This window comes from Cicer arietinum, chromosome 3 (genome assembly GCF_000331145.2).
Source record: "Cicer arietinum cultivar CDC Frontier isolate Library 1 chromosome 3, Cicar.CDCFrontier_v2.0, whole genome shotgun sequence".
Classification (NCBI taxonomy): domain Eukaryota; kingdom Viridiplantae; phylum Streptophyta; class Magnoliopsida; order Fabales; family Fabaceae; genus Cicer; species Cicer arietinum.
The window spans coordinates 75694458-75718443 of NC_021162.2; the positions used below are offsets into that span (position 1 = coordinate 75694458).

A 23986-nucleotide genomic window follows, 5' to 3' on the forward strand; every position below is an offset into this window, starting at 1 on the left:
ACATTAAAAAAAAAAAACATTCAATTTGAGTAGATGTGTCAGCACCGTTTGGACAATGTTTACTAGTATGACCAGAGACCCGATATAATCCACATTTTCTTGGTACTCTTTATGTAGTGTCCATTTCTGTTCTAATGCATTTACTCTTTGAGCGACCTGACTCTTCACATTAGTGGATTGCGACACACCATAACACCTTCATATTGTGTCAATATCCTTCGTTTGATATGAGTTGGAACGCTTCATTGTAGATTTTTAGTATCGTTTCCACCTTGTACACATAAGGTATAAGGCTCTAATAATTATATTTTATGCTAGAACATGCTGCTTTCACATGTCAACAAGACATATGTTTAGCTTGATCTTTCCCACACTCGCACCACTAGTTAGAAAGGTTTACAATGAAATGAACAATTGGTCGTCCTTCTCTTGGAACCATTGTCTCGTGGACTATGAAAGTATGGTTGCTCCGATAAAAACTATCCACCCTATGACTATTGGATTTACTTATTTCCAATTTCATAAAACTTATGCAAGTTTCTATGTATACCTGACTATAAGCTAAAATTGATGCGCGTCGTTTTCTCATGGTTGGAAACAATGTCCCTGTTTTAGTATAAGTTGATTGGACCAAAGCAGTGATAGGAAAGTTGTGCGGGCCTTTTAATACTGCGTTGATCGACTCCACAAGGTTGGTTGTCATCCGACCCCAACGGCTACCTCTATCGAATACTTGAATCCAACCTTGTCGAGGTATGTCGTCTAACCATTTCAAAGCCTATGGGTTTACTATGTCAATTTCTCTGTGGTAGTATCGATATGTAGGCTGATTAATCGAGTAACTTGTATTGAAATAATAGACAATTATATAAATTAAAAATGAAATTATTAAAAATTACACTAATTATAATAATTTTTTGCTTCAAAGCATTGTCCTTAAATTCTCTTGCAAAATATTGTGAAATATGTCGGACGCATAACATATGCTTTGACGGAGGATCTTGCTACCCATTATTCGGATTATTATAAGCACTCATGGATTCATGTCTATCTGAAATCAAACAAATGTTGACTTGTTGAGTGACATATTTTCTCAAATTTCTCCAAAAGAAACTTCAACCCTCTTTTGTCTCACCTTCCACAATAGCATAAACAATAGGAATTACATTGTCGTTCTCATTATGTGCAACTGCTACCAATAGAACTGAAATCAAATACATTAAAGCATCTGTAAGTATTTAAATATTTTATTTTATTTTTTATTTTTTAAGTCTCATTAATTATTTTATTTTATTTATAATTTTTTTATTCTGATTTTTTAATTTATTTTATTTATAATTGATTTATTCTCATTATTTATTTTATTTTTGTTATATGTTGTTAATTTTAGTCACCCTTAAAGGATAAACTGAAATGTCATGTTAACAAAAAATCAAATGAAGTCATATTACCATATTTGCAAGCGACTGACTTCGGTGAAATGATCAAACTCGGAAATTATAAAATAGATGTCAATCTGATTACTGCTATGGTTGAGAGATGGAGACCTGAAACTCACACGCTTCATTTTCCAGTAGATGAGTGCACACTAACTTTAGAAGATGTATATTACATTTTAGAGTTAAATGTTTCTGGTTTAGCTATTAGCGGTTCCAATTTTGTGCACGTTAAAGAAGTTTGTCAACATTACTTAGGAGTTATCCAACCCGAAGGAGCAACAGAAGATAATTCTATTATATTAAAGTGGCTCAAGGATACGTTTAACGATGTTGGTGAAAAATGAAGATGCACCTGTATTAGAAAAATAAGTATCGTGTCGAGCATATATCCTACATATGATCTGAGGGTTATTGATGTTTGACAAATCTAATAACCGTGTACATCTAAAATATATTTCAGTGTTAGGAGATTTAAATAAAGCATCTCAATATAGTTGAAGTTCAACAATTTTAACTACATTTTACACAGAATTATGTCTTGCAACGAAATTAGGTGTAATATCTATGGGAGGATGTGCATTGTTGTTGCAAAACTAGACATGATATCGTTTGTCTTGTGTCGATCCACAATCTCCCAAACCATGGATATTTCCAATTGCACAAAGGTAACTATATTATTTTTTTCTTTTTTTAAAATCAATTGCTTACCATATTACTAATTTTATTATATTTTTTATTTTTGTTATATTCGACATGTTTAGTTCTGGTAGTCTAAATGTTGCTAAAGTTTCTCATAACTACGTAGAAGGATACCGAAAAACAATTGATCACATGATGGTTGAGGAAGTAATATATTCATTCACATTTATTCAAACTTTTTAAATATTTTATTTTTTATATTTGTTATAATTACTTTAACTTATTTTTTTCATATAAGTTTTATTAGAGACCTTATCTCGGGTTCCAACATGAAGTTTCTGAAGAAGAGAGGGTCACTTGGACTGCATATACTTATCTACTATGTTATTATATTGTTGAAAAACATCATACATATAGAGTCACACTTCAGTTCGATTTCCATCAACAAATACCACAACAACCAGAGGACATGAAAATGTACAGTGAGATCTACATGAGGCGTGAGATTGACGATAATTAGAATTGGGTTTGGAGAGAAGAAATTAAACATTGGAACGAGCACTAGAATTACGTATTGCAAGGTAACATCGTAAAAGGTGTTTTATGTCATAACACATAATATATGATTTGGTTTAGACAACACACCAAATTATTTATATATGTAGAACGCTATCTCCGTGATCCCCGTTTACGATCGCTGTCATATACTCATGTGCAATCGACCTCCCAATCAACACCACAACAACAAAATACAGCAGGATCGTCTTTATCTTCACCTCACCTACATGTCGCTATTGAAGTTCCATATTATGATCTACCACCGACTTAGTATTACGTTACGTCGGTGCTGGAAATACCAATCCCCAGTTATCCGACATATTTATATATTAGTAAAAAAATGTAATATTATCTCTAAGAATTGACTAAATACTACTCGTAGTCCCTTAACTTAATTTTAGTTAACGTTTTAGTTTTTTATGTTTTAATTTTTTAATTTTTTTGATTTGGTCATTTATTTTAATTTTAAATGACAATTTCATCTTTTATGTTTTAAAATATCAACAATGTTATCCTTTTTTTTTTATAAAAATTTAAAAATTTCATCAAAATTTTCAAACAAAACCCATAAAATTAATTATATTATTCAATATAATACAAATTTAATCAAATTCGTAACTCAAATATTCAAACAAACTCATATTTTCATGGATTTTGTTTGAAATTTTTGATAAATTTTTTGAGTTTTTGCAAAAAAGAAAGATAACATTATTGACATTTTAAACATAAAAGATCAAATTATTGCTCAATATTAAAATAAAAAATATTTCACGTTAAGAATATATATATATTTATCGTTAATATTTTAACCTGAGATTAAATTTATTTATTGTATAATGAAGCAAAAGAAAACATACAGGGTAGCATTCGCACACAGATTGGAGGTTTTTAGTCTTTTCACCGCTGCTTTCCGTCACTCATCTTTTCCGCTTACTTACTCTCACTATCGGAACCCTAGCTACCTCGCTTCCCACCTTCTAATTCACCTCCACACCCGCCGCGCCGTCGCCCGCAGATCCCTCGCCGCCGTGTCCAAACCCCAGGTACATCTTTTACGCGTTGTTCGGTTTCTACGCGTTTCTCGATTTTAAACTATTAGGTTACGATTAATTTCAGTGTTTCTAATTTTCATTCTTCGCGATGTTGTTGCTGTTAATTCTTTTTTTCTTCATTTTCTCCTGTTGTAGTAAACGACTCTACTAACGGAGTTCCTCCGGTTCAGTCTCTTCCGTGAGAGGAACACCAATAAAAGCTTGCGAAAATGAGGATTATGATAAAAGGAGGTGTTTGGAAAAACACCGAAGATGAAATTCTGAAAGCTGCTGTTATGAAATATGGTAAAAATCAATGGGCTCGTATCTCTTCACTTCTTGTTCGCAAATCTGCTAAACAATGTAAAGCTCGTTGGTATGAATGGTTAGATCCTTCCATTAAGAAAACTGAATGGACTAGAGAAGAAGATGAGAAACTTCTTCATCTTGCTAAGCTTATGCCTACTCAATGGAGAACCATTGCTCCCATTGTTGGCCGAACTCCTTCGCAGTGTCTTGAAAGGTACGAGAAACTCCTTGATGCTGCTTGTGTTAAGGATGATAACTATGAGCCTGGTGACGATCCTCGGAAGTTGCGGCCTGGGGAGATTGACCCAAATCCTGAGTCAAAACCTGCTCGTCCTGATCCTGTTGATATGGATGAGGACGAGAAGGAGATGCTTTCCGAAGCGCGTGCAAGGTTGGCTAATACGAAGGGTAAGAAAGCGAAAAGGAAAGCTAGGGAAAAACAGCTTGAGGAAGCTAGGAGGCTTGCTTCTTTACAGAAGAAGAGAGAATTGAAGGCTGCTGGAATTGATGTTAGGCAGCGGAGGAGAAAAAGGAGAGGAATTGATTATAATGCGGAAATTCCCTTTGAGAAGAGGCCTCCTTCGGGTTTTTATGATCCTACTGATGAGGATAGGCCGGTGGAGCAGCCCTCATTCCCTACTACTATTGAAGAACTTGAGGGTAAAAGAAGGATTGATGTTGAGGCGCAGTTAAGAAAGCAAGACGTTGCAAGGAATAAGATCGCAGAGAGGCAGGATGCCCCGGCTGCTATTCTGCATGCTAACAAGCTGAATGACCCAGAAACAGTTAGGAAGAGATCGAAACTGATGCTTCCACCACCCCAGATTTCTGACCAAGAATTGGATGAAATTGCAAAGTTGGGTTATGCCAGTGACCTTGTGGGCAGCGAGGAATTCAGTGAAGGCAGCAGTGCTACACGCGCTCTTCTCTCTAATTATCCACAAACACCCAACCAAGCAATGACTCCTTTAAGAACTCCTCAGAGAACACCAGCTAGTAAAGGAGATGCTATCATGATGGAAGCTGAAAATTTGGCCAGACTTAGGGAGTCTCAGACACCACTGTTGGGAGGAGAGAACCCGGAGTTGCATCCTTCGGATTTTTCTGGGGTCACTCCCAAGAAAAAGGAAATTCACACTCCAAACCCACTGCTGACTCCCTCTGCAACCCCTGGAAGTGCAGGCGGCCTTACTCCCAGAAGTGGTATGACGCCTGCTAGGGATGGTTTTTCTTTTGGCATGACTCCAAAAGGAACTCCTCTCAGGGATGAGCTGCATATCAATGAAGAAATGGAGATGCATGACAGTGCTAAACTCGAGCTACGGAGACAAGCTGATATGAAAAAAAGTTTGCGCTCTGGTTTAAGCAGCCTTCCACAACCCAAAAATGAGTACCAGATAGTGATGCAACCAGTTCAAGAAGATGCTGATGAGCCTGAGGAGAAGATCGAAGAGGATATGTCTGATAGAATTGCTAGAGAGAAGGCAGAAGAAGAAGCACGACAGCAGGCATTACTTAGAAAACGATCAAAAGTCCTTCAAAGGGAACTTCCTAGGCCTCCTCCAGCATCTTTGGAGCTTATTAGAAACTCCTTGATAAGAGCTGATGGGGACAAGAGTTCATTTGTTCCGCCAACCTCAATTGAGCAAGCCGATGAGATGATTAGAAAGGAACTTCTAACCTTACTGGAGCATGATAATGCTAAGTATCCACTTGATGATATAGTGATTAAGGAGAGAAAAAAGGGGGCCAAACGAGCAGCAAATGGACCTACTATCCCTGTGATAGAAGATTTTCAGGAAGATGAGATGAAAGATGTATGCCTCTACTAATTTATCTGCTCACCTTTTAATTTTATTTTATGTGCCTTTTACTCCACTTTTCTTCATTTGCTAGTAAAGTAGCTTGGTCACCTTTTCACCTTTGGTACACAACTTGATTTTTCATGTAGGTGATACAAATGTTTTTTCTGGTGGCCTTGATCTTAAAACTATTAATAGTTTATCCCATTATTACCCTGCATTCTCATTCTTATATTGTATCCCCTTTTCACCTCTTAAAAACCACTTAAAGAAGCATCTTATGTAGAAATAAATAGAAAGTAATTGGATATCTTTTTAGTTCAAATTATGATACCATCTCCTCTATGAATTTGTTTAATATTGTGGTGGTATGTCACTATGTTGTAATAAGGATTTTATCATGCTTGCACCTTTTCAACTTGATAGCATCTCACTAATTGTTGTTCCCCATTTTGTTCTTTGGTGAATTCATTAAGTCCCTGATTCAGTTGTAATTCCCCAAGTTCTATCTTCCTCTTTCATTTTTGTAACAAGTTATTCCTCAATTACATATTACAACATTTATTCTCTATTTATGTTAATTTGTCAAATGATAGTAATACAAACTTTTAAACTGTTGTTAATTGTTATTAATTTACTCTTTAAGTTTGACTATGGTATAATTGGAGATGAGGTTGTTAGTGGATGAATGATAATATCAATGTTGAATGTTAGTATTTATTTATATATGCTGTTCTTGATAGGCTGATAAGTTGATAAAAGATGAAGCCCAGTATCTTCGTGTGGCAATGGGGCATGAAAATGATTCCCTTGATGAATTTGTTGAAGCACATACAACTTGCATTAATGATTTAATGTACTTTGTCACCCGTAATGCCTATGGTTTATCAAGTGTTGCGGGAAACATGGAGAAGCTAGCAGCTTTGCAGAATGAATTTGAGAATGTAAGAAGTAAGTTGGATGATGGTAAGGAGAAAATGATACGACTTGAGAAGAAGGTTACAGTACTCACGCAAGGATATGAGGTATGCTATTGCTATATTGTAGTGCTACATATCTGTTTTTTTTTTTGCAATGTTTCTTTCAATTATTGCTAGTGTCGCACCTCTTTTAGGTGTCTAGTTCCTTTGCTAGTGTTTATGTTGTTTGAATGCCCTTTACAGTTGGTTTTGTAATATTAAATGCTTTATAATCCTTACTTATAACTGTTGCAATTGAAAACTTAGGGAACTCAACTAATGAGTAGGGAAAATCATGGAAGTCTGTTGGGAAATGCATTTCATTATCATGGTGACATAGGTATTTTTTGTGTAATTTAGGCATGCACACAAAATATGGTTTCACTTCATTTTATTTTTTTGAGATTGATGTTTGACATTGTCATTTCATTAGGGCTTGTTTGACATGCCCATGCCATATTATGGATGATAGAAGAAGCTAATATAATATATTAAAACTTTATCTTGTGTTTAGTGTAAGCATAGTCTTGTGTAAGGCTTATCCATCAAACCTTCTGTATGCATACTATTACATAAACATGATCGATAATTTAAGTTTTAAGGGTGCAACCTGCTTGGTTAGATTTTGATGTGTAGTCTCATGAAACTTTCCAACTATAGATTTCAGGCCTTAAGGGCACCACCTTGATTTCCCAATATGTGAGCTTGCTCAAAGTTGGGTCAACAACTTGCCCGCCTAATGTATATTTCACCAGATGCAGGGCAGGGAAGTTCACCTCTGGTTCAGTGCATAGTGCTGGCCCAGATGGTTCTGGTCAGTTTGAATTAAAACTCTTAAGTAGTTATAGCCAGTAAAAGGAGTCCTACTTGGCACAGTTGTTGCACTTGTCAATGTTTTGGTGGTAGAAGATGTGATCGGATGGTTGTGTTTGCTTCAAAAAACAGATAGAATTTGGACCATTGTGAGGATATAGGACCCCTAATTCTGTTATTGGCTATTGGATCTCCAGCCTTGTTAATTTGTTATATTAATTTTGTTTATGTACATATTTGAATTTTCAATTGATTGTGGCATTGTGCATAGTGGCCATGGGGTTTTATAAGGCCTCAACTTATGTTTTTCCAAAAGTTAGTATAACATTTTGGAAAGCTATAATTTTCTCTAACAAGGGGTAGTTTTGTAAAAGGAATTTTTTTTTAGTGTATCCATTGTTATACAGTACATCACCACATAGGTTATTGTTAGGCTATACAATAATAAGTCCTGCTAAACAGTAGACTTTTTTTTTTTTTTTTTTTCCAATTGATTGGTCATAGTGGTCATGGGTTTTTATTGAATGAAAGTGTTACTGTGTAAATGCATAAGAAAGATGTTTTACCAGTTCTTTGTAACGCCGGGAAAGGAAAGATAAACTTGTGGAAGTTTATGCAAACCCTTTCATCTATAAATGTCTAGCAGTGCAAGTGAGCACATTTTTGTATAGAAGATATTTTATTTTATAGCAGGACGATCTTCAATTTTATTTGGCATCTTTGTTGTTTTCTTTCAGGATTATACAGGTTTATACAATGAAATTACCCTTTTACCCATATGGGTTTAGCATATTGAAAAGTTAAATCTAGTTTCGTATCTTTATTTGACTGCTTTTCCATAATCGGAATTGAATATTTAACTTTGGCTATTGCATTTTCAGACGAGATCAAAAAAAGGTCTCTGGCCTCAAATTGAGGCCACTTTCAAGCAGATGGACGTGGCTGCAACAGAATTTGAGTGTTTTCAAGCTTTAAAAAAGCAGGAGCAGCTAGCAGCATCGCATAGGATTAACAATCTTTGGTCTGAAGTTCAAAAGCAAAAGGAACTTGAGAGAACTTTACAGAAGAGGTATGGGGATCTTATGGCAGACTTGGAAAGGACCCAAAATGTAATAGAGCAGTTCAGGGTACAAGCACAACTACAAGAAGAAATTGAAGCAAAGAGTTGTGCACTTGAGGGTAATGAGGTCAAGGCTGATGAAATTAATGTGCATGGTGTAGAAGACGTACAAACACAACAAGAAAAAGCTGAAGCAAAGAATCAGGTGCTTGAAAGTACAGAAGCCACTGCCGATGAAATTAATGTGCAGGGTACAGAAAATTGTGAAGCGGCACCCCTCTCAGCTGACCAGCAAATAGTCGCCGTGCATGATCAGGACACTTCTAGCTCCAAAAATGATATGGATGTGGAATTGCCAGATGCACCTGCTGCAGAGGATGAGAGTGCAAAAATTGAAGAAGCTTGTATTGAAAACAAAGAGACCACACTAGATATGAGTGCTGCAGTGGAAATAAAAAGTAATGAGGGAAATGAAGAGGGTCAAGATGTTCAAATTCCAGATGAGGTTATGGAATCTGCTAATCAACCTGATAATAGCACAAGAGAATCTACGCTTGATGACATGCAAGTTTCTGAAGGTAAAAATGATGAAGCTAATTAAGGTGGAGAGACTGCATCATCAAGGAGATATTAGATTGAAGAGTTATTGGTCAACCCAGATATCCGAATGAATTGCATGGAAAGTGGGTCCTTATTTATTGGGTGATCAAAAAGCACATGTTTGGAACGTTTATTTTACCAAGTTTTGCCCTTGTTACTTTTAAGTGGATGTTGGTGATGAGCTCTTTTACATTTCCCTTAATTAATTTTTATCGCACCATCTCCTCTTAAACTCCTTGAACAAACTATCAAACGACTGAATTTTCTTATGTTCTTTTTGGCCCATTGACATGACGAGCATGGCAAAAGTATGCCCGAGTGTTGAATGGTCCTTTAACAATACAGACTTTTCATAATATTATCTTTATAAAGAAACTCAACAGAAAAAGAAAAGAAGCTAATACGTGTCAAATGTAGGTTTTAATTGAAAGAGTACATCATTTCGTGGGATTAATTTTTTTTCTTTCCCGCAACCTCGTAATCCATTTTAGTGTAAGCCATTTAGTGTAATAGAAAGGTGAATGTTCATTTAACCTTCTAATTTTTAATTTGTTACTGAATTTTAATTCTCAGTAGTGTATTTAGGAGTGGAAGGTAATATCAGGCATTCTCTTACAAAAAATCATAATGAAGAAGCAACGGTTGGTCCAATGCTTTTTTTTCTTTCCATGATCCAATGTATCTTCTCTAAAACGCCAAACTATAAATAATGAACTTCTCTAATTCATTGTAGTGCATGAAATGAATACTAATTTTAAATGTTAATAAAAAAATTAGTGTTAATATAAAGTTATTATTGGATGTTAGTATATAACTATTGTGCACATCCTCTTTGTTCTTATTTTAATATGAAAAATATTAACAAGTGGTCGTAACTTTATTTTAAAATAGAAAATATTAATAAGTGTCATAAAACTGGGTTTTTTATTCCTATATCCCTCTTGAGTTTTTAATACCAAAATGCCTTAGTTTGAAAAAAAAATACAGAATTTTTTTTTTCTTCATTTTAACAGATGGTCGCATTCTAGGGATGCGACTTTGTATTATTAAAATTGTTATTATTATTATTATTATAAAAATTTATAATATTATTAAATTTATTATTATTATTTTTCATAATACTATTTTAATTTTTTAAATGTTTTAATTATTTTTAAATTATTCAAATAATAAATACAAATATTCTTTAAATAGCAACAAAAAAAAATTTGTCACAGTACAAGGGGATACGACCATATGTGTACAAGGGGATACGACCATATGTTAAAATGAAAAAAAAAATATCTCCTTCGAAAAGCCGCATCTCCAGGTTGCGATGAGCAACTGGGACAAAAAAGTAGAGCATTTCTGTATATTTTTTTTAAACTAGGACATTTTGGTATTAAAAATTCTAAAGAGGCGGAGCTTGGTGTTATTGTACTATTAGAGTGTGCTCATGTTGAGTTTGAGATTGTTTAAAAATAAATTCTTGAAGTCTTAGTTTTTATGGATAAAATTATAACACAATTGTCTTTTATAAAAAAGAATCAGAGATAATATATTTTAAGACTCAATCTCAAGTAAAAAAATAAATTTTGTGGGATTAAATATGCGTTGCTTATTGTTATCACCATTGGAGTAAAATTTAGATTTGTTGCTTAAGAATTGCTTAAATACTAGATAACAATTTGGGTCCACAAAAAGTAAATTAAATATTCATCGGGGTTACTCTCAGTTGAAAATGCTTTTAGAACACTAGTTAATAAAAAAAATATTGAATATATGTTTACAATTTGACTTCTTCAAGGCGAACAACTCACTTTAGAGAATAAAATGAATAATATCAACTATTGATGATTAAATGAATGAATGATATTAAATATACATTATGATCAATTATAAGTAGTTATAATATAAATAATTGATTTACTTACTTATCAATTTCCACTTTAGATGAATCAAATTCATATAAAAAGTTGTGCATTAAATTTTTTAAAAATTTAAATTTTAGTGTTTTGAATAAAGAATTTCTTCTTTTATTCTTTAACAAGTGCCCTTTTAACCAGACCTTTTTAGTAATATGACTTTTTTTTTTAATTAACAATATATGGCATAAATTTCTTTCGTAAACTATTATGCATCATTTATGAAAACAGTTTTCATAAATGAACTTTCTCATAAACTTTCACTTCACAAACGGTTCCACATACATGTTAATGGAGAAGGTCAAGTAAGACAGTCTAAAAAGATATGAGAATGATAAACTGAAAGTAAGATCCAGTACATTTTAGTTTTCCTTTGACAAGTACATACATTGAATATAATTGAATGAATTTAATACATTTATAGGAATAATATATCATAATGAGAATGTTATTTTGTGACATTTTTATTCTAGAAGAAGAGTTTGATTGATTTATAAAACTGATTGAATTTAACTAAGTGGTTGAGTTTATGCACTTGATAAATTCAAAGAGTGTCATGGAGTACAAAATACATGTACTTATATATTTGCACAAAACAAAACTAGGAAATTCGAATCATCCAAAACTTGGAAACAATTGAACTACAGAAAGTGTGCCTTATAATAAAGTTCACGGTTCATCTATACTCTTCTGAATGGGACACTCATTTACATATAAGAGCTCAGTTTTCAGCAACACTGGCTTCAAACGCTGCTTCAAGTCCAGTCTTTATTGTCGTTGAACTCATTTCCAATCTTGTTTCCCATCCTGCAATTCATCAACAAAAAACACTTAAACAAGTTGTTTTTAGTCTGGTTTTTTAAGTCATTTTTTCATGCATTTGGGGTTTGTTCACTCATCCTACAAAATAGTTATTTTTTGAAAAATTAATAAAGTACTCTTGGGTTCGCGGGCAAATGCTTAATGGTTCCAAATGCTTAATGTCAATTACAAAAAATTAATAGTTATTTTTATTATTGTTAAAAAAAACATACTTTTGATCTTGTAACCATACAAGACTAGCTTTGCGTTCACATTGTGATGACCATTTTGGCATCAAATTTGATGCCAAAATGTCTCAAACTAGAAATGTGATGCTTAGTGACATATGGTCAACCTCATTCCTATCACATCCACACTTCTTATGAATGTATTCAAAAAGATAACAATGTTTTCTAATACTAACAATTAACAAAAAATTACTTGACTAACCTTTCTATAGGTGTTTGATTTGGAAGACCGGTTCTGACTCCAATAGCTCCCAAACAGTACCAATAAGTGACTTCTCAACAGGACTAGAAGATGTTGCAGAACAATACTTTATCATCTCTTTAAATGTCCATGCTCCTAAATTCACATAATCACATCCTTTTGTAATTGATTTTGGTGTATTACTCTCGTCTGATTCATCCAACCAATTAGAGAGACTAGTATCTACCCCAATTTTATTCATCATGTTGATGTTTTCTTTGTCTTTCTTCATTGTTTCTTTCATCACCTTCACGTTCTCTTTACTAACATAATTCTCAATTGGTTTCAGAACTGAACAAACATCATCTTCTGCAATGTTGTTTCCTTTACTTTCTTCTTCTTGGGGCTGTGGTGCCACCATAATACTGCTAACTTCATCATCAACTTTTTCAGTTGATGAAACTCGTTTTCTATTATCATAATAATAATCAGTGGGTAGAGAAAACAATGACTCTGAACCTTCTGCCTCTGAACCTTCTACCTCTCTCTTTTCATTGTAAGGATCATCATCACCATCAAGGTTAATATCATTGTATCCATCATCGGTGCAATCGCGATATCGATACTCAATGAGAGAGTGATTCATAGTTATTGGTTTCACTTCTTCTTCTTCACTGTTTTTTCCCTCCAAATCATTGGGTTGTTGTTGACTCTTGAATGGAACAATAGATAGATTATTTGCAGGGTGGAATTGTTGAATTGGAGCACTGTTAACTTCAGTATCATCAGCAGCATTATCATCTGTTGAAACTGGTTTTCTGCAACCAATGGAAAGAGAAAAGAGTGAATCAGAACACTCTTCATGATCTTCTTCTTCTTCTTCTTCTTGGGGTTTGTTGTTGTAGTTATGAGATAGGTCTTCTTCATTTTCTGTTCTGAATGGAATTGAATGAATGAATACATGGTGTGAGTCAATGAATGAGAATATCTATCTATACAATAAGTAATGAAAATGAATAATTTGTTATAGATTATAAAAAAAGTGATGTTAGTATTAAATTAGAAAATTGTAAGAAAAAGAAACCCTAAATCCAAAACGAAGAGAAAGCAAGTAGAGCAAAGAGCTTACTTGGATTGTGAAAGCCAGTGGATGGAATCTTGAAGGAGAATGTCTTTGTTTGGGTGAGTTGGTTGTTGAATAGTAATAGGAATAGAATTGGGAGGAAAGGGATTTTTACGTTTGGAAGAAGAAGAAGAAGAAAAACAAGCTAGAAAGCATCTCTTCATAATAATAATTTGTGTAAAGTAATGTTGTAATATGAAGATTGAGAAACAGAGAAAGAGAGAAAGAGAGAGAGAATATGAGAAGAACCAAACGGTCATTAAATAAATTAAATAAAGAAATGGTTCTTCCGCTTTTCAAATCTTCATTTTTGACCGTTGACATCAGATTTCATGGCTTCGGTTGGGCCATCAGTTGGCTTCATTTATGTACTACTTCAAGAAAATTTTAAGGATTGGAAATAAGTAAAGCTTTTAAGACATAATAAATTTGAGTTTTAATTTTTATTATGAAAAATACTATATTTAATATCTAATGAATTTTAAATAGAATTATCTCTAATCAATAATGTCCATTAAAAATCATAAATAAATAAATAAATTAAAGTTTTTCCTACCAAGTTCAAGTTGTATTTTTTGTCAATAGAAAGAATTCAAGTTGTGTTAAACAAAACATGTTTTCAAAAGTTTAAAGAGAAATTTTTCTATACATCAAAAATTTAAAATATATTTATGCTTTAGAAAACTTAAATGCTATTAACAAAATTCACTTTTCAACTTTTGAAAATATTTTGGTTTGAAGTTTTCATGTTCCGTAAATTTTTTATTAAAATTTAGTGTTAGAAAGTAAAATTTTCTTTATTCCATATTTTACTCAAAACACCTGTTTTACCCTTCTTCAGAAAACCTAAAAAACTATGTTTTTTTTTTCTTTCTAAAAATTCATAATTTTATAACTACTTGCTAAAAATGAAATAATTATATATTTGTTAACGTTTTTTGTTCTTATTTTTATCTATAATTATGTAATTTTTCTAAGGATTTTTTACTAATATATCCTAGTTTTTAGGATTGTTAACCAAAATGCCCAACTTTTTAATTTGGTTACTAAAATGTCCTACTTTTTAGGGCTTACTTGAAAACTCTTCAGGAGAGAGCGTGCCAAAGACCAAATTTTTTTCTCCTAATAAGAGGTCTCTGGGCGGGGATGCTACCTCCCAAAGGGATTTTACAAATTCTTTTAAATGGTTTTATATATTTTATGTAATTATTAAATAATAATATTGTTATTATTATTATTATTGTTATTATTATTAAAAATTGTTATAGTTAAAATAATTATAATTAAATTAAAAATAATTATAAGTAAATTAAAAATAATTCAAATTAAAATAGGAAATTAATATTGTAACTATTAAAAGTAATTAAATTTAAAAACAGTAAATTATTTTATAAAAGTTCCATATCCACCAACGATTCAGTACTACGTTCCGGTTCCAGAAATACCAACTCTGGTCATCCAAAAGAAAATGAGCTTTTCTATAATTTGTTTGGAACTCAGTGCACAACTCTTCAGTCGATTTATGGTGTGTTTGACTCCATGTATAATAATCCGTCAAACTTATACGGAAGTTGGTAGTTGTTCTAATCCACCTACAACTAACGTTCAGGATGAACCACAAGAACCTCAACTCATTCAAATGGCTAGACGAGTTCGACGAAATCCTAGATGTGGAACTGAAGGTCATTTAGGTGGACATTAATAAGATGTATTTTTTTAAATTAATTTAATGTGTTTTGTTTCATGTTATTAATGTAATTTTTCTTATTAATATTTTTTTTTTAAATTTATAATATAATTTACTGTTTTTAATTTCAATTACTTTTAATAGTTATAATATTAATTTCCTATTTTAATTTTAATTATTTTTAATTTACTTATAATTATTTTTAATTTAATTATAATTATTTTTAATTTAATTATAATTATTTTTAACTATAACAATTTTTAATAATAATAACAATAATAATAATTAATAATAATAATAATAGTAATTATTATTATTATTATTTATTAATGTATTATTATTATTATTATTATTATTTAACAATTACATAAAATATATAAAACTATTTAAAAAAATTTGTAAAATCTCTTTGGGAGGTTGTATCCCCGTCCAGCGACCTCCTATTAGGAAAAAAAATTTGGTCTTTGGCAGGTCGCTCGCTCCCCCATGGAGAGTTTTCAAGTAAATCCTAAAAAGTAAGACATTTTGGTAACCAAATTGAAAAATGGGATATTTTGGTTAACAATCCTAAAAACTAGGATATATTGGTAAAAAATTCATTTTTCTAACTATACTCGTTAAACATTAAAATTAAGGTTTAATTGCAAGTTTAATCTCCTTATTCTTATTGATTTATAAAATTGATCATTCTATTTTGAAAGTCGATAGTTTTGATTATTCTCTACGATGTTTTAACTAAAAAATGATGCCATGAGATATTTTAAATAACACAATATATGATACGACGGCATATAATTAATAATTATTAACATTCATCATTTTTTAATTAAAAAATTTAAAAAAGATCAAAATTGTCGACTTTTAAAATAAATGGATCAATTTATAGACTAATACTACAATTAAACCTACAATTGATGAAATATTTTTATCTGGCTATATTTGTTTATGTCTCATTTTTATATATAGTTATCTCACGTTTTTTTTAAAGAATAGTGGTTCAAATAATATTTGTATTAGAATTGAAATAAATAATATGGATAAAATTTTAAAAAAATGAGACTATGTGTGATATTTAATCATAATAAAAAATATTATACAAATGTTATTCATACATCTGTTCAATCTTTTAAAAAATTATGTATTTTATTATTAATTTTAATCAATTAAATGTATTATTAATAAATAACTAATAATTTAAATTATTTCTTATAAAAAATTCAGTTGTTTTTTTTAAAAGGAGAGGGTTGGCATCTTCCACTAAAACATAAAATAACAAAAATAAAAAAAGTAATATGTACATGATTGCTTTTTTAAAGGGGAACTAGTTCTAAAATATAAATTTGATTCTTCTACGTTTAATATTTATTAATTTTGATATTTATTTTACATTATTGAGTATCGGTCATACATGATTTCAAACAAAATCAATGAATTTTATTATTTCACAAATTATTAATATTATCATATAAAATAAGTATAATATATATATTTTTTAGTCATCATTTTTTGTTTTCTATTAGTGTATATGCATTTATTTTGATAAAAAAAATACATTAAATATAGAGAATGTTTGAGAATAATAAAAAAAATTAAGAATTCATTTGTATAACAAAATTTTCATTTTTGAAAAACAACTTGATTGACACATTTGTAGACATAATAAAAAATATGATGTGTTATATTATGTTTGAATTATTTTTTAATTAAATGATAAAATATAATTAATTAATTATAAACATTACTATATAATAAAAGTTTTTTTTTTCCTCTCCTATTTCTCATGACTCAGTTATTTTTTTCTCCTACCATTAACATATTTTCACTTTGCAACTGAATGAAGTTAGAGTTTTACCGTCTTCATAATGATTATTGCGCGCGTCTTGAGAAAGCAAACAAATTTGTTGAGGACGAAATAAACCCTACTCTAATGTAATTTAATCTAATATAATTCTACTAAGTACTAACTTAAGAAACATAAACAAAAAGGAAACGTGTCATAATAACTCATATCCAATGAATTACCACAATTAATGATCATCAAGAAAAATAATGTCTCCGTGCCACGTCATTGCGTTGTATTCAATAATAATAATTAGTACACCATTATTATTAGTATTCATTTGGTTTCAGTTAGTGTAAAGAAAGTGAACCTATTGAAAAGGGAGAATGAGTACATGCACTGCAGTTTATTGAGGGACAGCTTGCAAGCTAGCTATAAATCAGAGAGATGGGACCATTCTCATTCTCCTTCCTTCGTAATCAGTATCCTAATTAAGAAGAGAAATGAGATTATACAACTTTATAAATATATTATATTTAATTTCTATTATTCTTTTTTTTCTTTTCATTGTAAAATATATATCATTTTACTTTTAATCTCTAATATTAACATTGTTTAATATTTACAAATTTATTTGTATGATTAAAATTAATTTATATATTTATTTTAAATCAAATACATTAATTTTTTATAATTTATATTTTCACTATTAAATAAAGTTATTTTAGTTTGTATGTCACTCATATTAGAGATTAAAATTAAATATTTTAAAATCTTTAATTCTAATTCAATCGATAAATATCGATATTATTATTCAAATAGAAACCTCCCAAAGTTAATTATAAGATTAAAAAAATTAAATATTTGAAAAGCTTCCTTGTAAAGATTTGATGGATAGCCAATACTATTCCTTAAGATTTTGAGAAGCTTCCTCACAATTATGGGACCAAGTAAATTCTCCCCCTTTAGGAGACTTGCCAAACAATAAAATGCTCGTTTTGCTACACATGACAACTTGATCCGAATAATCTAGAAATTTATTTATTATCTTTACATTATTATTTTTAATATGTATGAACAAAATAGATAGTAGTTAAATATCATTATAGTATAATTAGTTAATAATGTCAATAAATAAAATAAAGAAAGAGAAACGGTTGAGCGAAAAAAGGAAGAGAGAGTGTAGTTGAGGGACAGCTAGCTAACTAGAAATGAGAAGGAAGGAAGAGAAAGGGACCATTTTGGTAGAGCTAAGATCATCTTGATTTAACTTAATGTATTTACACTTCTATTTACAAAGATATAAATACAATAAATATTATTAATATTATTATTTTTATCATATTTATCTCACTCCAAATAGAAGTATCTATATCATGAAAAGAGAGAAGAGAAGTTAGATTATGGTACTATAATACTAATAATAAGAACATTGGCAACACCATATAATCAATTTCTTTTCTACATTGGTTGGTGCCATTCACTTCTTAAGTATATATGGTTACGTATAACTTCATCTTACCTCATTTTAGTACAACTCAAAGGTACTTAACCTCTTCCGTTCATTCACCTTTTCAACATTTCTAAGTTTTTTCTAAAACAAAGTTATATTATTATTATTATTGTATAATAAAACAAAAAAGTTTAATTGAGTTTCAAAATCAGCCTCACTGTTTCTGATAACTGTCTGCACAGATTCTTTGTCTTCTTCACTCACTTCTTATGTATGTGTCTTTCATAATGTCATTATCAAACTCAACCCTACGTGGCTTCCCTTTATTTCATTTCCTTAAATTTTAATTACTCTAATTTTCAAGATTTTCCATTTTTATAATTCTTTTTCTCTTCTAGGGTCATTACCTTCTAATAAAAGGTTAGCCTTTTTAATCATTTCAACTTAATTCAATTGTCTCTTCTTCTTCTTTTTCTTCTTTGATGATCTTCAGTTAATGAAGAGTTGTCAAATGAATTGTCAAGAAAATCTGTGAATTCTTTCTTGTATGGTTACCTGATTCTTTCTTACCTTAGTTTATCCAACTTTGTTCATGCTTTTCTTGATTAGCTTCTAATGTATTCTGATGGAAACTTCACAGTTAAAGCATTTTTTTTTGCAGTTGGAACAAAGATAGAGATGGCCCACAAGTTTTTTTTTGAGGTGACAGGATTCAATATCCATGTCCTTTTTCTGAGGTTCTTGTCCCAGTGAGTATTCCATCAATTTTTGAAGAAAAAGATTGAAACTTTTTTGTTTTTTGAATGCATAAAGAAGAGAAAAATAGTGGAATGGAGACATTAAATAATAGTAATAATCAAAGGTCACTTGAGAGAGTGGTTTCACAGAAAGCACTGCAAATGAGTACTTCATTTTCATGTCAAATTTGTGTTGTTGGATTTCTTTGTGGACTCTGTTTTGCTTCTTTGATTTTGGTTACTCTTTCTTCATTTGGTACCTTTCTGTTTCCTCACTATTCATTCTCAACAACCATGCCAATGCTTAATTTATCATGGAACTCAGATCTCAATACCACCATCAGTAAGTCTATTTTCCTTTAATTACTTTCATTTGATGTCTTTTTGTTGTAAAATTACCTTTTCAAGTTAATAAAAAGTGAAGATATTCAATTATCTTTTTAACTGCTTTATCAATAAATGTAGTATAACAGCTTCTTATGTATGACTTTTCTTCTTTTGTTAATATCAATCCTACTGTTTTCCTAAAGTTTGTACATTACAAAGAGTTGCCGGCTTCTTGCTATAATAATGGTCGCATTTGATTATTTCAGTTTAATTAAGAAAAGACGATAAATGAAAGAAAGAGAAAAATACTTTTAGTAAATTATTTTTAGTAATTATTGATGTATATTCTTTATTATAAATATAAAAAGAAGAAGAAGAACTTAGAAATGATGCTTACAATATTAATTATAAGGTGCAATTAAAAGAAAAAAAAAGTTGCATTAGAAACTAAAAATAATACTCTTTTTAGGATAATTTTTTTGGAAATGTTTCTTTTGTTATGGGACTGAGGGAGTTATCAAATTCAGTTGAAACTTTAAGGATGTTTATTGGTGAAGCAAACTTGATGAGTATGAATTTTAAGGATTGTACATGAAGTAACATATATAACTATATACTAATGCTTACTTTACGTTAACCATGCTTTAATAGTTGTCCTTTTTGACTTTGACCACACTTGCAACAATTAGCATATTACATTAGGGAGAGCTTAACACTATGCTCATTATTTTGTTTTGCATAATCAGATTATTTTCTATGAACTGACTTTTTTACTAATGCATTTAGTCAAATCAATCAATAGTATATATACATGGTGAAATGTGATTAGATACATATGTAAAATAGTATATATACAAATTAAATTCAATCAATATTTCATTTTGAAAAACAATCATGCAGGTATCACTTGCAAACTTTTATACATTCATGTAGTAATTAAACAGTTTTATTATAATTAAATTAACAAAAGTGTCATCTTTTATCCATGGTGACAACAGCACACTGCTCCTTTAAGCCACAAGAAACAGTGAGATTAACAGATTTGAGGAGCAGATTTGAAGAGCAAGATGAAAGAGTATCTCTGCTTAATTCAGCTTGGAGCTGTGTGTTAACTAAACCTACTAAAACTGAGAGAAGTGAGTGCTTGTTGAAACTTGGAATTAGTGAGTCCAATTTGCCTAATCCTCCACATTTGGAAAATTGCAAGGTGAAACCGCAGCTACATAAGCGTCTCGATACGCGTATAGGAAATGATAAATTTCCACCATGGACAACTTGGAAAGGATCGTTGGACATGCACCCTCAAATACATCAAACTGTATCTGAGGGTGCTTATCCACCTTGGGTATGTTTCTCAATCGTTAGTATTGTATTATAGATTTGCTGATTATGATTCATTGATTTGTAACACTATTCATGTGTTCCCGTATTTTTATTTTTATTTTTTTTAATATTAACTACATTAGTAATAATAAATTTTAATGTGTGATGGTTTTAATATGATCTAATGCAGTAACATGAATCTTTCTAGTTTTAGTATGTAATTTTAATGTGGTAGTTTTTGATTGCATCTATACAGTATACATTCTTAGATATTCCTTAGATTAGATAAATTTGAATGTTTTAATTTGTTACATAGTAATTTTGGTATTTTCTTTGAAAACTATTATCATATTTGGATTCTGTTAGAGTAGGAGACATAGGCAAAATTGGCCGAACTATGCGATCAAAAATCATATGTTCTTCCTTTTGTGTTTTCATATCTTTATTCTTTTGTATCGGGGTTGTTGCTCTAAACAAATTATTGTTATTATCAGAATAACATGTTGAGAGTAGACACTTGAGGAAGATTCATGAAGTGTAATAGATGATAAAAAAAAATTGTAACTTATAGAAGCTGTTGCAGATTGCAGGATCTGATGAAGAAAACTATCCTCTAACTAGAAAAGTTCAACGTGACATATGGATCCATCAGCATCCATCAAACTGTAGCAACCAAGATGTCAAGTTCCTTTTAGCTGATTGGGAAAGATTACCTGGATTTGGCATTGGAGCTCAAATTGCTGGAATGTCTGGACTTCTTGCTATTGCAATGAACGAAGGAAGAGTCCTTGTCACTAATTTCTACAATAGGGCTGACCATGATGGTTGCAAGGGTATAAATTTTGTTACCTTTTCTATATAAGGCTGCATATTCATTTCTAATTAACCATGGTTTTCAATACTTATAATACATGCGGGTGGTTTCTCGATTCAATACTAAATCGATTCATTATAATGAATCACTTCCTAAATTTGATGTCATGCAGGGTCTTCCCGGTCTAGCTGGAATTGCTACTTCTTTCCAGAAACTTCCCTTCAATGCCTTGGACGTGCATTGGAACTTATGAAAAGTGAGGATGCATTGAGTAAGGGAATTTTGACCACAAAAGAAAATTATACATCAAAGCATATATGGACAGGACCAACTCCTAGGCAAGCTCTCATCACAAGAACTGCAAGCATTCCTAAATATATGATATGATTGCTTCCATATTAATCTTCCTATGTCAATGTATGATGCAGGATATGGGGTGATCCGTGGAATTATTTGCAACCGACAACCGATATAAATGGTAGTTTGGTGGCTTCTCATAGAAAAATGGATAGACGGTGGTGGAGAGCGCAGGTACTCTTTATATCCTCATCTTAGCAATATACTACAAAAACAACTTACTAGTGTAGTCAAGGGGCAGCTATAGAAGAGCTATATCGTTGTTGTGTAGCAGAACTTGAACAAATCTTTATTTTTTGCAATCTGCTATTGATAACACTGCAACCTACACTCTAATTTTTGTTTTAATAATCCATGAGAGTTATAATATATCACGTTCTATCTGTAACTAACTATCATACATGAATAGTTAACGGTTTAATTTTGTTGCCATAAATATTATTTCTCAGGCTGTACGCTACTTAATGAGGTTTCCAACTGAGTATACATGCAATTTACTGAATGAGGCACGCCATGCTGCCTTTGGAAAAATAGCTGCAAAAATGGTGCTAGAAAGTCTTGCTGAAGAATGGCCAAAGGTTAACTATTTTTCTTATTGAATATAGAAGACTAAATGGACAAGAATGCACATGCCTATACTCTACATCTATATACTTATGGGAAGAATACAAATGGATCATTGTAACTTGTTAGGAAATATACCTAATATTTCCTTCAAAATCAATGCTATGGTTGTATGATAAGTTGGAAGATAGTATGAGTTTTTTCAACATCGTATCCTCTGCGTCTATCCAGCTCGACCGATCAAATCTTGGCCGTTGGAACTCGATCCAGCGGACGACATTTGGCTGGAACAGCTAGACAGCTACAAAGAATCCAAGCTCACCTTTTGCTCTTTTATGTTTGTGCACTTGAATATTCTTGATCAAAGCCTAAACCTAGTGCCATGCATAGATGTATTTTGGATATGGATTTCCTTCCATCAAAGAATAACACATTTGATGCAGTCGCACAATCTGAACCATCGGATTATGATCAAACATTCTGACTTGGTAAATGAGGTCCAAGGTACAAAGTTAGAATGTGAGCGACCTTGATCTGATGGTTTAGGTTGGTCTCTTTGTGATTGCATGAGTACAAGGAATCCAAATCCTATTGTTTGTCCATTCTTACATGCTTTGATATTGTCATGTGTTGACTTCTGGAGATGCCTCAGGAGAATGGTGAAAGGCCAAAGTCTGCTGACATTGACAAATACGTGTGGTCCAATCACAGGCCATGGGTCCCAAGGCCTCTTCTAAGCATGCATGTAAGGATGGGAGATAAAGCATGTGAAATGAGAGTGGTTGAATTTGAAGCGTACATGCAGCTTGCTGATAGGATTAGGAGTCATTTCCCAAATCTCAATAGCATTTGGCTATCTACAGAGATGCAGGTAGGCACTACTACTACTACAGCAGTTGTTGTGGATGAATTTTTATCAGCTTTCTTATTCTACCTTCTTGTGTTTTAATCATCATTAAGTTCATTTGATTCAGGAAGTGATTGACAAAACCAAAGAGTATAGTTCTAGGTGGAACTTTTACTATACAAAGGTAAGAAGGCAAGATAGGAGTAATGTGTCAATGGCTGAGTATGAAGGCAGCCTAGGAAGGGAGAGAAGCACTAATTATCCACTTGTTAATTTCCTGATGGCTGCTGACTCTGATTTTTTCGTTGGAGCATTGGGTTCTACTTGGTGCTTCCTTATAGATGGAATGAGAAATACTGGAGGAAAGGTCATGTCTGGCTACTTGAGTGTCAACAAGGACAGATTTTGGTAGGGATTACATTATATATGTAATGTAAATTAGGTAATTAGGTTATTTGTGAGCAACTTTTTTGACTATTTGATAATATAACAGAATAGATTTTTGTAATCTTCTGTAAAATAATGTAAATTCTTATCTATTAATTTATCAATGTACAATAATATTACACATTGCTAAAGAATCTTATGAATTAAAAGAATCTAGATACTTATTCTTGTCTTTTATTTATT

The 23986-nt window shown here is 31.4% G+C and overlaps 3 protein-coding genes across 5 annotated transcripts; 2 read left to right on the plus strand and 1 right to left on the minus strand.

Moving 5' to 3' along the window:
- Positions 1–3478: 3478 nt before the first annotated feature.
- Positions 3479–9430, plus strand: LOC101511962 (cell division cycle 5-like protein). Its single transcript, XM_004494678.4, has 4 exons — positions 3479–3679; positions 3824–5793; positions 6522–6803; positions 8432–9430. Exons 2-4 carry the CDS (start codon positions 3898–3900, stop codon positions 9209–9211), a joined length of 2958 nt encoding a protein of 985 aa, XP_004494735.1. The 5' UTR covers positions 3479–3679; positions 3824–3897; the 3' UTR covers positions 9212–9430.
- Positions 9431–11510: 2080 nt separating this feature from the next.
- On the minus strand, positions 11511–13802 carry LOC101512291 (uncharacterized). The gene is made up of 3 exons (XM_004494679.4): positions 13474–13802; positions 12366–13279; positions 11511–11921 (listed from the first exon to the last, which is right to left on the minus strand). The coding sequence occupies exons 1-2, from the start codon at positions 13725–13727 to the stop codon at positions 12370–12372; spliced, it is 1164 nt and encodes a 387-aa protein (XP_004494736.2). The 5' UTR covers positions 13728–13802; the 3' UTR covers positions 11511–11921; positions 12366–12369.
- A 4556-nt stretch (positions 13803–18358) lies between these two features.
- On the plus strand, positions 18359–23980 carry LOC101512623 (uncharacterized). 3 transcript variants are annotated; one of them, XM_073366114.1, is made up of 9 exons: positions 18359–18478; positions 19049–19467; positions 20450–20796; positions 21358–21607; positions 21761–21926; positions 22017–22119; positions 22395–22523; positions 23162–23380; positions 23484–23980. In XM_073366114.1, the coding sequence occupies exons 2-9, from the start codon at positions 19191–19193 to the stop codon at positions 23766–23768; spliced, it is 1776 nt and encodes a 591-aa protein (XP_073222215.1). In that variant the 5' UTR covers positions 18359–18478; positions 19049–19190; the 3' UTR covers positions 23769–23980. The 3 variants fall into 3 exon arrangements, with proteins under 3 accessions (XP_073222215.1, XP_004494738.1, XP_004494740.1); XM_004494681.4 differs by lacking the exon at positions 18359–18478 and adding an exon at positions 18642–18807; XM_004494683.4 differs by lacking the exon at positions 18359–18478 and adding an exon at positions 18807–18932.
- The last annotated feature ends 6 nt before the right edge of the window (positions 23981–23986 follow it).

What these genes read in the sequence shown, in the direction of transcription:
- LOC101511962 (XM_004494678.4), top strand. Translation starts at nt 3,898, where the DNA reads ATGAGGATTATGATAAAAGGAGGTGTTTGGAAAAACACCGAAGATGAA. An exon ending in AGGAAGATGAGATGAAAGAT is followed by an intron (nt 5,794 to 6,521) that starts GTATGCCTCTAC and finishes TGTTCTTGATAG; the next exon opens with GCTGATAAGTTGATAAAAGA. An exon ending in TACTCACGCAAGGATATGAG is followed by an intron (nt 6,804 to 8,431) that starts GTATGCTATTGC and finishes TTGCATTTTCAG; the next exon opens with ACGAGATCAAAAAAAGGTCT.
- LOC101512623 (XM_073366114.1), top strand. Translation starts at nt 19,191, where the DNA reads ATGCATAAAGAAGAGAAAAATAGTGGAATGGAGACATTAAATAATAGT. An exon ending in AGGGTGCTTATCCACCTTGG is followed by an intron (nt 20,797 to 21,357) that starts GTATGTTTCTCA and finishes AAGCTGTTGCAG; the next exon opens with ATTGCAGGATCTGATGAAGA. An exon ending in TGGACAGGACCAACTCCTAG is followed by an intron (nt 21,927 to 22,016) that starts GCAAGCTCTCAT and finishes TGTATGATGCAG; the next exon opens with GATATGGGGTGATCCGTGGA.
- LOC101512291 (XM_004494679.4), bottom strand. Translation starts at nt 13,727, where the DNA reads ATGACCGTTTGGTTCTTCTCATATTCTCTCTCTCTTTCTCTCTTTCTC. An exon ending in CACTGGCTTTCACAATCCAA is followed by an intron (nt 13,280 to 13,473) that starts GTAAGCTCTTTG and finishes AATTCCATTCAG; the next exon opens with AACAGAAAATGAAGAAGACC.